This window comes from Ambystoma mexicanum, chromosome 8 (assembly GCF_040938575.1).
Source record: "Ambystoma mexicanum isolate Mex_15411 chromosome 8, UKY_AmexF1_1, whole genome shotgun sequence".
Lineage (NCBI taxonomy): Eukaryota > Metazoa > Chordata > Amphibia > Caudata > Ambystomatidae > Ambystoma > Ambystoma mexicanum.
In genome coordinates this window covers 899,087,726-899,103,107 of record NC_090929.1, presented here as the reverse complement: position 1 = coordinate 899,103,107, position 15,382 = coordinate 899,087,726, and the positions used below count along the sequence as shown (strand labels likewise).

The 15,382-nt window shown below is 50.4% G+C and overlaps 1 protein-coding gene across 1 annotated transcript in view; it reads left to right on the top strand.

Annotated features, from left to right (window-relative positions):
* The window catches only part of GLUD1 (glutamate dehydrogenase 1), a 501,976-nt gene extending 486,954 nt beyond the window's left edge, over positions 1–15,022 (top strand). The window contains exon 13 of the mRNA XM_069610788.1: positions 12,959–15,022. Within this exon, the coding sequence (XP_069466889.1) occupies positions 12,959–13,078 (120 nt within the window). The 3' untranslated portion in view covers positions 13,079–15,022. The remainder of the gene's footprint in view (positions 1–12,958) is intronic.
* Positions 15,023–15,382: the final 360 nt, after the last annotated feature.

The window sequence follows — 15,382 nt, the reverse complement described above, 5'->3', positions numbered from 1 at the left end:
GGCGTTGAAGTCCACCAACGCCACCTGTACGCTCGCCAGTTTCAGTCACACACTGTGGGAGTGTGCTTCATCAGCGGCTGACTGCATACCGGAAGGAGAGGAAAGGAAAGCCTTCCTTAACATCATTAAAGATGGCAAGGATGGCATGTGCGCGTCACTTCAAACTGGCATCGATTCTGCCGACAGTATCAGCAGGGCCATGGCAGCAAGTACGACTATCCGCAGGCATGTGTGGTTGCGAAAGTCTGGCTTTGCTCCAGATGTACAGGCCAGACTTTTGAATATGCCCTTTGACGGCTCTTCTTTATTCGGTAAAAAGGCTGATGAGTCTGGAAAAGTTGCAGACATCTAAAGCAGCGGCAAAATCTTTAGGAGCTGCAATCCACCAAACTCCTTTTCGCCCCTCAGGAACCTCTGGGAGAGGAAAGTCCTTTCGCTATTATTCTGCATTCGGGAAAGGCAGAGGACAGCCGGCTCAAAGGGGCCAAAGGAGATCCACCCGAGGTGGATGGGTCAAAAATACTAAAGCCGCAGCAGGTGCCTCTTTACCCTCGGCATCTGCATCAGCCGCCCCCAAACCACTCTGTGGTGTTTCCACACAAGACACCTGTAGGGGGCAGGTTAACTCACCATCTGACGGAATGGCAGGCTATTACCTCAGATGCTTGGGCATTGGAGACAGTTGCCCAGAGTTACTGCCTACCATTTCTACACATCCCTCAGAGTCATCCACCGGGGCACAGCTCTCTAAAAGTTCCAGATCCGCTCCTCTTGCAGGAAATTATAGACCTGCTAGAGAAAGGTGCCATAGAACCGGTACCTGTAGCAGACAGGAACAAGGGCTGGTACTCCCCCTACTTTCTCATACCAAAGAAGGACGGAGGACTGAGTCCCATCCAGGACTTACGAGAATTGAACAAGTTCCTCAGGAAGGACAAGTTCAAGATGGTAACTCTCTCTCAGATCTTTCAGGCCCCTCCAACTCCAGGACTGGCTGGTATCTCTGGACCTTCAGGATGCTTATTTCCATGTGCCAATCCATCTCAAACACAGGAAATACCTGAGGTTCGCAATTGGCGACTCTCTATCAATTTTCGAGTTCTGCCATTTGGGCTGACTTCCGCCCCGAGGGTCTTCACCAAGCTAATGTCGGTAGTGGCTGGAAGTCTAAGGAGGGAAGGGATCCACGTCTACCCCTACCTGGACGATTGCCTGATCAGGGCTGTATCTTCGGAACAAGCTCAGATCCAGCTAGATTATGTCTGCCACTTCCTTCACAAACTGGGCTTCTCCCTCAATTTAAAGAAGTCACAGATGATGCCATCAGAGACTCCAGTTCATTGGAGCCGTCCTGGACACTTCCCTGGGAAAATCCTCGCCACCAGAGGTGAGGGCTCAAGATATTCTGCAGATGGTCAACAAGTTTCAAAATGCCCAACGTCTCCCAGCCTTCGACTTTTTGAGGTTGCTAGGCCTCATGGCATCCTGCATCTTCCTTTTGCCAGAGGCTCGCCTGAGAATGAGATCTCTTCAGTGGGCAATGAGAACTCAGTGGTCGCAATTCTCAGGGAGAATGACAGATTTCCTCCGGATTCCGGACAAGGTAGCCCACGACCTTCAATGGTGGGCCTATCCAGAGAACATCTTGAAAGGAGAACTGTTTTGGCAACCATGGCCGGAGATAACAGTAGTCACAGATGCCTCACTCACGGCGTGGGGAGCCCATGCCAACGTCTTGACCATCAGCGGTCGTTGGTCTCCATCGGAGTCCAGACTTTACATCAACCTATTAGAGCTGAGAGCGATCAGACTAGCGCTGAAAGCTTTCCTGCCATCAGTACAGGGGAGAAATGTCCTGATAATGACGGACAACACGGTGGCCATGAACTACCTCAACAAAAGAGGAGGCGTAGGGTCACTGCCACTGTGCAGAGAGGCAATGCAGCTCTGGTTTTGGGCAATTCAGGGAGGAATCTCTATCGGCAGTCCACCTAGCCGGAGAGAAGAACTTGACAGCAGACGCTCTGAGTAGGCAGAGCACAGTCTCCCACGAGTGGGAGCTAGCTCAGGAAGTCCTTCAAGAGATCTTCGCCCTTTGGGGAACCCCTCAGGTGGATCTGTTCGCCACCAGCACCGACGGGAATTGCGATCTGTTCTGTTCAAGGGAATTTCCCCCGAGAGGAGCTCTAGGGGACACGTTCGTAGTGGACTGGGAGTTCCCACTCCTTTACGCGTTTCCACCAGTCCCAGTTATTCCTCAAATGATCAGGAGGTTGAGAAGATTCTGGAAAACCATGATCCGAATTGCCCCAGACTGGGCCAGGAGAACGTGGTACCCGGATATTCTAGATATGTCCATCTGTCCTCCAATCCGTCTTCCACTGAAAGAGAATCTTCTATCACAGGAGGGAGGTCAGGTTCTCCATCCACACATCAGAACCCTCAACCTTCACGCTTGGCTTCTGAAAGGGTGAGGTACAAGGATTTGAACCTCCCTGATGACGTCATGGAGGTGTTGCTTTCGGCCAGAAGGCCAGCAACAAAGTCTTTATACTGCTGCCATTGGAACACATTTTGCAGCTGGTGTAGAGAAAGGAATATCCACCCTTTTTCATGTGGTACACCAACAGTGTTATCGTTTCTACTCTACTTGGCAAACTCAGGCCTTCAAGTTGGCACTGTAAAAGGCTATCTCGCAGCGCTTTCAATCTTCAAGCGCACTGCGGAGGAACCATCGTATTTCAAACTACCTCTAGTAATACAATTTCTCAGGGGATTAACTAATGTTTATCCGCCAAGACCATTCCAAGTTCCCTTATGGGACTTAAATTTAGTCTTACATTTCCTAATGGGTACTCCATTCGAACCACTCCACTCTTGTTCGCTGAGATTTCTCACTCTTAAAACTATCCTATTGGTAGCACTAACATCTGCTAGGAGGGTGAGCGAATTACAAGCTCTTGTAAGCCCCCCCCCCCCCCCAATACAATTTTCCATAAGGACAAAATTTTCCTACATGTGAAGCCTAATTTCCTCCCAAAGGTGGTTTCTGAATTTCATTTCACTCAGAAAATTACCTTACCTTCGTTCTACCCTCCTCCCCATCCGGGTAAAGAGGAAGAAAAGCTACATAGGCTGGACCCAATGCGAACTCTGAGCTTTTACATCAGCAGACTGGCTAGGATTAGGCAAGCAGACCAACTGTTTGTAGGATACTCAGGTCACAAGTTGGGACTACCCATAACAAAACAGACCATTTCCAGGTGGATTATTTTGGCCATTCTGCAATGTTACAAACTGGCAGGGAAAGAGCCTCCCCACAATCTTAGGGCTCATTCAACCAGGGGTATCGCAGCCTCTTCGGCCCTCCAAAAAGGGGTACCAGTCTGAGACATATGTGCGGCTGCCACCTGGTCGTCCGGACATACATTCACAATTTTGCAACGTGGATTCCTCCACTAGTCAAGAGACCAGGTTTGGCAAAGCCGTATTACATTCGGTTCATTCCTAAAAGGGATGCATGACATCATTACTCCCACCTCCAATTGCATGCCACTGCTATGGGAGTCTATCAAAGATGAGGAAAACGTCGGAGGACACAATCCCTTCCAAGAACAAGTTACTGCTTACCTTGTAACGTTCTTTTGATGGGATTTTCCTCCGACATATTCCTTATCGCCCCTCCCATCCATCCTCGCAGTAATACTTCCCTTGTGGTTGCAGCTTACTCTTCAAGGTCAACAACCAATTCAGGTTTATCTTATGCTACAAAACGGAACTGAGCAACGGACGCCGCGCGTGGCTATTTATGGCCATGGTGACGTCGGCGCCGATACAGTGGCTGTCGAGGGACATCGACTCGGCGGACGTCGACGTGCAGCGCCCTCTAAAGAGAAAAAAATTCCGAGGCCAGCAAGCTGGAGACGAATTATCAAAGATAAGGAATACGTCGGAGGAACATCCCATCGAAAGAGCGTTACAAGGTAAGAAGTAACTTGTTCTTCTATCATTAAAGAGCCAGAATTCTTATTGGTTAAAAATAAAAAAACATTAACTATACCTAAATAGTTAAACACGTTTTGAGTATCAACTTTGGCAATTAGCATGGTTAAAAACGTTCTATAAACTGGAGCTTTGGATGCATAGCCATTTTACAACAGTTTTTGAGCAAGAGCTAACCTAATCATTAAAGTGGTGCAAAAATAAATATGGGCAGTGTGTTAATTATCATTTCTGTGCTAATTCCCTTCAACTTTGGAGACCCCCAGCTCTTTTGCTAGACTTTAGGACTTTTTAATTGTAACTCTAGAGTGAGTGAGCCATTTATTCCCACTCTCTCATGTGCTTGACCTGATTTGGATTATGTGTTTACTTTGTATTTTGGAGTCTGACAAACTCCATAGGCATCTATTTTTTTTAGGGTGACGCACAGCACCTTCAATGCAGTGCACTGAGAAATCCTTTAGATTTCTCATAAGGTTCAAATACCTTTTCTTGTGTGAACTACTGTTCCCAAGAATAGTAAAGTGAAATTGACTTTACTTACCTTTTCTCTTTGTAGGTCCAGCAGACACCATCTTATGTTGAGTGCTGGGGGGTTACTTAGCCCCTTATCCTACCTACTCGTGTAACATTTTGTATGTTACCTTCACTTGTTTAATTGGCTGGTGGCAATGGTTTAATTTTCCTACCATTGTGCTTTTCTACAACAGGCTGAATCCTCAGCTGCAGGATAGCACCCATGGTTGACCATTGTGTTTGAGGTCTTGCTTGTTTTTACTGTGCGCGCCAAGCCAGGTGTGAGCCTTTTATTCGTTTTGCCTTTGGCAAGTGTTGGTACTGAAACGCGCCTCGGGCTCCAGTGCGCCTGAAAGGGCACGGAGGGAGGTGCCTGAAACTTCACTGTCCTTTTGTCTCTAGGGAAACCTGAATGCACCCATTCCCGATTGGCTGGCTGTCCTTTCAGGACAGCCTCCCTGCAGTTGGAGTGACAGCTAGGCTGTGTATGAATGTGAGAAACCTGCTGAAAAGGCAAGTGATTTGGAACTAGAGGCAGAGTCGACGACTGGGAAGATCAACCCGACGAAACTGTGAACGAAGCTTGCTGCATCCTCCTAGACCTTTGATTTGCCTGGTGAAGCCCTGCTGCTGTGCTGAAAATCTTTTTTCTAATCGACAAGAGAAGCGCCGGAAGGGGCAACTTCTCCAGCATGGGGTCTGGCATGGATTCACATGCTCATGAATATTCCCCGTCGTCAGGCTGGGAATCCTCGGTAAAGAAAAATCTGTATCAGTTTCGTTTCTGATCTGTCTTTCGTAGTAGTAACCAATCACTGATCTCTGCGTCATACTAACCACAGCCAATGACTGCCATCTCCCTAAGCCCCGCCTCTGGCAGCCATCTTCAGATTTTTACCGCACGTTCAAGTGTTGGGAGTCCTCGTGCTTAGCTCTCGAGCTTATGCTGCGTGTTTCGCGCTTTTTCAGGTGAATTTTCACATTTTTTCGGTTAATCGAGCCTCAAGCTCCACCGTTTCTACTCCCGTTAACGGGTACCTGTTGCAGGATTTTCCTACGCCCCTCAAGGGTGAAGATTTCGTCGAATCAACCTTTTGGAGGATTCCAGAAGATTTGCGGCCTACTTCGAGATGGCCCAGGACGCGAGTTAGTCACCCGGACCCAAGCTGTTTCGCAGCTGCCCTGGATGCGGGCTGCAGAATGTGTTTAAGGAGGACGAACATTCGCGATGCCTCTACTGTCTTCATGGGGACGAGACTCATGTAGAGAAGGACTGCCAGTTCTGCAAGAACTTGTCGGAGCGGACCATGAGGGACCGTCGATCCCGTCTCGCCAGCTGGTTGGAGAAGGGCTCAACAGGTGAGAAGAAGAAAGGGTCCGAGCGGGCTTCTAAGTCCTGTGCGGGCGCCCCGGCGACGGGGGCCCAACACCAGGCCAAGCGATGTGAGTCCGCTGGCTCCGGGTGCGCCGAAAGGTCGGTCTCTTCGGTCCCCAGGCAGGGTGCACCTTCCCCGGCACAGTCAACCACGAGCCAGCGCTCCGGTTCGGGGAAGAGGAAGTCCGAGACCCCAGGTAAGCTTCGGGAGAAGCCCCGTCCGATCTCGGGAGAGGGGGAGCGAGGCGTCGCCCCCTCCCCCTAAGGAGAAGGCCCAGGTTGCACCTAAGGTGGTGAAGGCCCCTACCCAGCAGGAAAAGGCCTCTATCGAGGCGATCGCGGCGACTCTGGCCAAGCCGGCAGAGACCCCGCCAGCGGAGACTGCCTCCGGGACTAGTTTCCCTGCCGCCAAGGAGGGAATCCTCTTTTCAGCCCATCGTCATGGCCCCCGTGATGGAAAAGGGGGGGGGGGCACGGTAGCCTCCTCGAGCTCGGAGTCCGCCTCGGAGGGGGAACTGACCGAGGTCGTGAGGAATCTCGAAGTCCAATTCGAGAAGGTTCGATCCCGCAAGGAAGATCCTCGGGAGATAACCGAGGAAGACGACGATGGCGAGGAAGAGCAGCCTTCCCTTCCGGCGCAGCCGGAACCTAGGCCTCAGATAGCTCGGCGGCCATTTTGTTTGCGATCCAGTCCTTATGCTCTGCGATAAGGACGAGATTACCACGGCCCAGGCCGGAGGACCCGCAACCTGGCCCGTCGGGAAGTCCTCAGAACAAACGACGGAGGACCCAACCCTCTCCTCTGCTCGCCCCCGTAAGGCCTGCAGTTCCCTCCTCATCCTCCCACGAGTCGGGAGATGACGGTGTGGTGGGCTCGACGATGGCTTCTGAGGGCGACGACGACGGAACGGGTCTCCCGTTGCACGGGCCTCTCCGCCCGACGAGATTGGCTCATTCCACGCCATGATCGCCAGGGCGTCCGAATTGTTCCAGCTCTGCCCGGAGGAGCAGAAAAAGGAAGGTTTCCTCTATCAGCGCCGGGAGGCCAAGAGGAAGACTGTCATCGCGGTGCCTCTAATCGATGACATCTGGGAGGAGGGCCTGTCGGTACTCAAGAACCCCTCCACGGCACCAGCCAAACGGGACCGGTACGAGAAGAAGTACCGGGTCCCCGAGACCGCTCCCCTGTGCCTCAGGGCCCAGCCAAGGCCAGACTCGGTCGTCTCGGCGGCGGCGAAGAAGAAAGCGTCAGGAGCCTCAACGTCGAATTCCCCTCCGGACGGCGAGGGAAAGAAGTTGGACGCCATGGGGCGACGGGTCATTTAGTCGGCGGCAACGACGATCAAAGCGGCCAATGCCCTGGCGATCGTGGCCCGTTACGACAGGGAGCTCTGGTTTAAGCTGGCCCCCATATTGGACTTCCTACCGGACGACAAGCGGTCCGAGGCCCTGGAAATACTTCAAGAAGGCGAGGTGGCGTCGGACCACGCCATAACGGTGGCAACCGATATTGCCGATACCGGGTTCCGCCAGCTGGGCAACAGAGTTTGCCTATGACGACGCGGTTGGCTCCGTGCGACCGACTTCCGTCAGGACGTCCAGACCAGGGTGTTGGACATGCCGTTCGACGGCAGCAACTTGTTCGGGAAGGCGGTGGACGAATCCCTCCAAGCCATAAAGACGGACACGGAGACGGCCCGCGCCCTAGGAGCCCTTCAGCAACGCCGGCCCTTTCGGAGCTCCGGAGGCAGACAGGGGGCCTCCAAGGGATCCAGCGGTGGCTCGTCGTCCTACCGCCAGGCGGCACGCTCCTCGTCTCAGGAGGCCTACAGGGGTCGCGGCAAGCAGGTCTTGCCTCGCTGCCATCGGCAAGGTGGCCAGGGCGGCAAGGCCACCACCAGCCGTGGCCTCGGGCCCCCACCGAAGCACCCCGGTGGGAGGCCGGCTGACTAAGTTCGTCGGCGTGTGGAAGTCCATCTCCACCGACCGTTCGGTGCTGGATACCCTGGCAAGAGGACACTCTATCGAATTCCTGAAGTGCCCTCACGTTCCACCTGTGGCCAGGAAGGAAAATCACGTCCCGCAACTGCTGTTGGAAGTACGGGCGATGCTCAGGAAAGGCGCCATCGAGCTTGTCCCGAAGAGGCTTCGGGGTGTACTCAAGGTACTTCCTCGTCAGGAAGAAGACGGGCGGCTGTCGCCCCATCCTGGACCTTTGTCGTTTGAACAAATATATCAGGTCACAAAAGTTCAGGATGGTCACCCTCCAGCACGTGCTGGGACAGCTGGAGGAAGGCGACTTTTATCGTCGCTGGACCTGGAGGATGCATACTTCCATGTTCCCATCCTCAAAAGTCACCGAAAGTTCCTCAGGTTCGTCGTCCAGGGACGCCACTACCAATTCAGAGCACTGCCGTTCGGATTGAAGTCGGCCCCTAGGGTCTTTACCAAGTGCCTAGCACCTGTGGCGGCGCGGCTGCGCCTGCAAGGGATTCACGTCTACCCCTACCTGGACGACTGGCTCATCCGCTCAAGGACGAGGGAACTCGCCGTCGAACACACTGCGAGGACCGTCCAGCTACTCACAGACCTGGGATTCGCCATAAATTACCCAAAGTCCCACCTGGTGCCGTCGCAGGTGGCCCCGTTTCTGGGAGCGAAGCTCGATACAGTGAGGCGCCTGGCGGCACCGTCGGAAGAACGGACGAAGACCATTCTGGGCAAAGTGCAGCGCCTGCTAGCAACGGACGTGGCCAGGGTGAGGTCCATCAAGTCCCTCCTGGGGATGATGTCCTCTTGCATCTACCTGGTGCGCCTCTGCAGACTACAGATGCGCCCTCTTCAAGAATTTCTTGACGCCCGTTGGATGCAGGCGACGGGCACCTTCGAAGACAGGGTCCCCCTCAACAAGGTGTTCCGGCGGGCGATTCAGTGGTGGGGCGTTCGAGCGCACCTCACGGCGGGCAAGGACTTTCAGACGCCGGCGTACCAGGAGACGGTGACGACGAACGCTTCCCTGGAAGGTTGGGGCGCCCACACCGGAGATCTCCACGCAAGAGGCCTCTGGCTCCCGGAGGAGAAGCTCCTGCACATTAACATCCTGGAACTCCGAGCCGTGTTCTGGGCTCTCAAATCGTTCCTCCCGTCGCTCAAGGGCAAGGTGGTGCGGATCTTCACGGACAACACCACGACAATGTTTTACATACGGAAGCAGGGAGGCACCAGATCCCCAGCCCTATCCAAGGAGGCACAGGATCTGTGGCACTGGGCGGTCGCCCAGGGGATGTTCCTGGTTCCCTGCCACCTGGCAGGAGAAAGAAACACCATTGCTGACTCGCTCAGCAGGGAGCTGCGCGCATGTCACGAGTGGGAGCTGCGCCAGGATCAGGTGGATCAACTCTTCCGACAATGGGGCAAACCCCAAATCCACCTGTTAGCAACAGCGACGAACTCTAAGTGCCAGAGGTTCGCCAGCAGGTTTCCCCAGCCGAGAAGCATGGGCGATGCGTTCTCGTTCCCCTGGGACGGCCTATACCTGTATGCATTCCCTCTGTTGCCGTTGCTGCTTCGACTCATCAACCAGCTCAAGAGGTCCCGGTGCAGGATGATCCTCGTCGCACCGGCGTGGCCGAGGCAGATCTGGTTCCCGGACCTTCTGGACTTGTCAACGTCCCCATCCATCAAGCGTTCGTTGGACGCGGATCTTCTCTCCAGAGAAGGAGGCGCCATCTTCCACCACAACCCGGCGTCGCTGAACCTGCAGGCTTGGCTCCTGCAGCGCTAGAGTTTGGAGGGTACCATATACCGGCCGACTGCAGAGAGGTTCTTGCAAAGGCCAGGGCGTCCTCGACTCTCAAATGCTACGGTCACAAGTGGAAGAGGTTCTCTATCTGGTGCCGAGCACAGAAGATCAACCCCCCTATGGATTACGGCCCCTCAAGTGCTGCCGTACCTGCTATCGCTGGCAAAGGCTGGGCTAGCCCATGCCTCCATTAAGATTCATCTGGCGGTGATCTCCAGATATACCAGAACCACAGGACGGACGTCCCTGTGGTCCCATCGACTGGAAAAAGAGTTTATGAAAGGACTGTTCTGGTCGTTCCCGCCGGTGAAGGCCCTGGCCCCGGCGTGGGAACTTAACGTGGTGCTGACCAGGCTCATGGGGGGCCCCCATTCGAGCCGATACACTCCGCACTGATGAAGTTTGTGTCGTGGAAGACTGCATTCCTAGTGGCCATCACCTCCGCACGACGAGTGGGAGAGATCCAGGCCCTATCCTGCAAAGCACCGTACTTGACTTTCCATGCCTCGAGGGTGGCACCCCTCCTTTATGCCCAAGGTGCCGTCGGACTTCCAGCTTAACGAGCCCCTGGTGTTACCTGTTTTCTTCCCGTCTCCTTCGTCGCCGGCCGAGAGGACTTTGCACTCGCTGGATGTGGCTAGAGCGCTGAAGTTCTACGTGGACCGCACAAAGAGTTTTCGGAGGACATCACAGCTGTTTGTGAACTTTGGATCTGTGAATCAAGGGAAGGCGCTCTCGAAGTCTTCTATTTCCAGATGGCTCTCCGGCTGCATCATGCACTGCCACCGGTTGGCTAACCGACCGCTGCCAGGCCGTCCGAGAACCCATTAGACCAGAGCGATCGCTGCTACTACGGCGTTCCTATCTGGTGTGCCCCTGCTGGACATCTGCAGGGCTGCTACGTGGAGGTTGACGCACACCTTCACGAGATTCTACTGCGTTGATCGGGATTCCAGGGAGGAGTCTAGGGTGTACTGCTATGTATTCTTATATTCATGAGCATGTGAATCCATGCCAGACCCCATGCTGGAGAAGGAACAAGTTACTTACCTGTAACTGTTGTTCTCCAGCCTGGGTCTGGCATGGATTCACATGCGAACCCTCCCGCCTACCCCTCTGCGGCTCTTCATTTGGTCATACTACCACTTCACGTGCTACCAAATCGGAAGATGGCTGCCAGAGGCCGGGCTTAGGGAGATGGCAGTCATTGCCTGTGGTCAGTATGACGCAGAGATCAGTGATTGGTTACTACTACGAAAGACTGATCAGATACGAAACTGATACTGATTTTTCTTTACCGAGGATTCCCAGCCTGACGACGGGGAATATTCATGAGCATGTGAATCCATGCCAGACCCCATGCTGGAGAAGTTGCCCCTCGGTAAAGAAAAAATCAGTATCAGTTTCGTTTCTGATCTGACTTTCTTAGTAGTAACCAATCTCTGGGTCATACTGCCCCCAGCCAATGACTGCCCTCTCCCTAAACCCCACCTCTGGCAGCCACCCTCAGATTTGGTAGCACGCCAAGTGGCAGTATGACCAAGTGAAAAGCCGCAGAGGGGCAGGTGGGAGGGTTCGCATGTGAATCCATGCCAGACCCATGCTGGAGAACCACAGTTACAGGTAACTTACTTGTTCCTTCTTCCCTTTGGTTAGTGCGACCAACTAGCCCAGAGACAAACTCCACTGGACCACCTTCCCCAACTGGCTGTACATCTTTGCTGCTGCAGGAACCGAGTGCAAGGGGGGGGTCAAGAAATCCGTAGTAGAGTGCAACGTCTATGATCTGGCCAGAAGCTCCAGAACTCTCCAGAAGCAGGATGACCAGAGCTAGATTTCCCCCCTCACCAGAGTGCAGCACTTAAGGAGTGAAGGAAGCCCAACAGGTGTCCAAGATCTGCGGTGGTGCGGTTTACCGAGCGCTGAAACCGTGAGTGCCGCTGCCCTGAAAAGACCCTGTAGCTGCTGCCGGCCTCCGAATTGCTGCGGCCGGTGTCCTCCCTCTTGTCCCCACGACTGAGGCCCAGGAACATCACTGCAACCAGACAGAAGTCAGTCGGACCACTCTTCTAACAAAAGGTACTGTTCTGACTTGGTGTACTTACCTCGGCGTCTGTAGCTTTGCTCTTCTCAGTTGAGACGTGCAGTAGCTGCTTTGCTAAAGTTGATTTCAGCTCTACCCTTCACAAGTGTACCAGCTTGTGACCCTACAAGTGATTTTTCTTCAACAAACTCTCTAACTTTGTGCAAGACTTTATCTAAGAAGTGCCTCAGCTCCATAGACTTTGTTCCAATTGACTTTGGCTGCCCTGGCTCCATGCAGACTATTCTAATCCATTTGATTTTGATATTTACTGTCCCTCATAGGTGATACATTGGTTTTAAACTATTATTGCTGGGAAAGGTTTTTATCCAGACTGCATTGCAAAATGTAAGTGCTCACATGGTCTGAGAACCTGTATATCCTTCCCTTAACCTGTCCTTTCTACAAACCTCGGAATCCACAAAGTGTACTAGTGATATGTAAATGTCGTTAGTGAAGTCACCTCGGGTGTAGGAAGTTTTTAAGAAGCATCTCTAAAGAGTATCTACTAGCTGTGTATTAAGTCTGGAAAAGTATTTTAAAGTATATTTGATTGCTACATACATTGTCCTTTTTAAAGAATGCTCATTAAAACTACAGTTAAATAATTATTTTAACTAAAACCTTGAGTAGAAGTGTTACTTGGCTACTTGTATTGGTAGATTTCATTGCTACAGCTCTACAGTTCATTTACACCTCTTGAGACGAGACTGGCTGCTCAGTCACACTTCTAACTTGTGTAGTACAGGCCTATACCAAAGGGGGGTTGCCTAATACCAAGAGGACCAGGGTTGTGTAGTCTCCCACAGGGTTACATCAATTCTTGCCCAACGCCGAATAACGCACTTCTTTTTGTAGAAGCTAGGAACGCTGGTCCTTGCTGGGCACATGACACATTGCATTATTTAGTCAAACATTTTTAATCTTGCTATGATATGAAAGTTATTTACAGATATCTTAATACAAAATCTCAATGTCTGAATTACACTTTCTTGAAAAAAGTGTTTAACCTGTTTTGGGGCAGGGGGGGAGGGGCAGAGCGCATACAATTTTGCAAGCTTAACCATTATATTGATCATTTGGTTTAGTAAACTGGCTGATGACTAATATAGCTTTGCATTATGTTATAATTTGATGTTTCAATGGGCGACTTTAATCCCTGGCATTTGTTTTCTTTCAGCAAATCATGCGCACTGCCATGAAGTATAACTTGGGACTGGACCTTAGAACAGCTGCCTACGTCAATGCAATTGAGAAAGTGTTTAAGGTGTACAACGAGGCTGGACTGACATTCACATAGAATGAACTCGACATGTCTTCGATGTTTGGACCATCTCTCGTCCTTCCAAATCCGCTTACCTTCTCCATTTGCCAGAAATCTATGTTTACACATAACCACAGAAACCCTGCTTTCTTCCTTCACTTGGTTTTTATAGTGGACATTAGTTTCGAAATGGCTTCCGTCCAAAGTATAGTCTAAACATTCTTTTAAATACACACATTTGTTTTAGACTTGCCCACCTGGGGTTTAGTAAACAATTTGCATAAAAATAATCCGTCCCACCTGCACTTGAACAGGTCGTTCTAGAGATTAAACCTCAAAGGCAGCCAGGTGCTATTACCCCTCCAATGTTTTAGTTTGTCAATCTGTTAGGTAAAAACTAACTACATAGGCTGTGACTACCTAACTGACTTTATTATGGGCTGCGCATGTGATTGTGGCACACTGCTCCAGAGTGTGGACTAAATGTCCCTTCTTCCTGTTTCTCCACCACAGTACATGATCAAAGGACATACATCTCTCATCCTGACCATGTATATGTTAGAGTGCCTATGTACATTTTGGGTTCTCGTTATTAACATAGCATATTGAGTACACTGGCAATTGCTCCTCATCAAAAGCAATGCGATAAGTGGGCAAATACGTTTTTTTTTGGATCAATGGACATGGGGACTTTTCATCGGGGGGCGCTGAAGTGTGATCCTTTAACCTCCCCACCAATATGCTTGCAGCCTTCCCACTCTCCTCCTGACTGGTCACGTTCTCTTGCTCACCAGATGAGACTGTCCACTCCACTTGTATCACACTTCTTTTCATGTAAGGGCACGTGCTGTTATTGTAATGCTTTTCCCGCCTTGCTGTAATTGATCAGTTCTTACAGCTGGTAACCACTTGTTAGTACTATCGCCCAACGGTTATAAGTCTGCTAGAGTGCAGGGTTGACATGGATTCATTTTGTATTCAACCTTTTTTTTTTGTTGCTTTTTGTATTCCAACCTGTCATGCTCCTCGCTAATGCCATCATATCATTTGAAAAGGTGTAAAGGCTTGTGAACTACTGCCTATGCTGTTCTTCTGTATACTAAGCCATATAACTTAAGGCACTTTGAAGTATGTTTTTTGTTTTTATTCATTACATTAGGGTTTTTATACCTCAGGAAGAACCTTTTGTTTTTGTTTAAATGTTAGCATCAAGTAAAGGTGCAGTGGACCTTTGGAGGGAGATAAAAAAAACTATTTCTTTGTGTGTATGATTACAGAAACAGCCTGGTTTTGAAAGGGCCCTGTTTTTGATCTTTGCTGCTCTTCTAGGACTGCCTTTGATCATGTATCAAACCTAGACTTTGAGAGAAATTTGTCAGTCTGAAAAGAGTTGTATTTTTGTATCTTGAAAGGCCTCGTCCACAATGAATTTTCTTCCATTGGCCAAGAACATAAGTTGTATCGCACCTGCTTGTTTGGGGCGGGGGGGGGTAATAAAAGTTAATTACAATGTTGCTGATATCTTTTTCAAAAGGGATGCTGTGCTTAGAATGACCCATGTCATGCTAAGTTAATGCATGCACGTTTTGTAGGCCAGATATTTTGGTCTCAAAATGCGCACTTAATTGACATTATTTTGTGAAACATCAACACTTAATTTTAAGCTCCTAATCTTTCTTTTCTGAAAATCACGTATAGCTGATTTTATTTACCTTTTTGTATCCAAGGCCTTGCATATTCTAAACATAATCACGTGTAACAAATTATATTCTCTTGTTCCATTTATCCTTTGAGACCTTTTCAAGGGTAGTCCCTAGTGCCACATGTTATTTATGTACAAGATATTAAACATTTTTAAAGAAAACGAATATCTAACCAGCTCATGCATTTAGTTTTTTTGGTTTGCTTTTTTACTAACAACTTTGTAACCACATGATTTTGGTGATAACATTATTAAAGCCAACCTTTCCAAACCAACAACATTGATCTTTTACTTGCTTTTGGTATTGTTTGCGTCCACTACAATTGATCTTTCTCTTTCCATATGAACACCACCAGCACAGCCACGTTTGTTCTGCAGTCCAATAAAAACCCTTTTTGATGCCTGACCTGGGAGGAGGGATGGTGAATTGGTCATTTTGAGATGCCATTTGTATAGTGCTGCTTCCAGTTGAGCATTTGAGTGCTATTCCACTAAATAGGAAAATAATGAATTAAGAGGAGCGAATTTTACTCTTTCTAAGAGGCAAAGATTTGTCAGTTCACTGTACTTTCTCAGGCAGGGAATGCCATAATTGTCACAAACAGAATTAAGGGAGGAGGATATCCATCCCCTCTCCC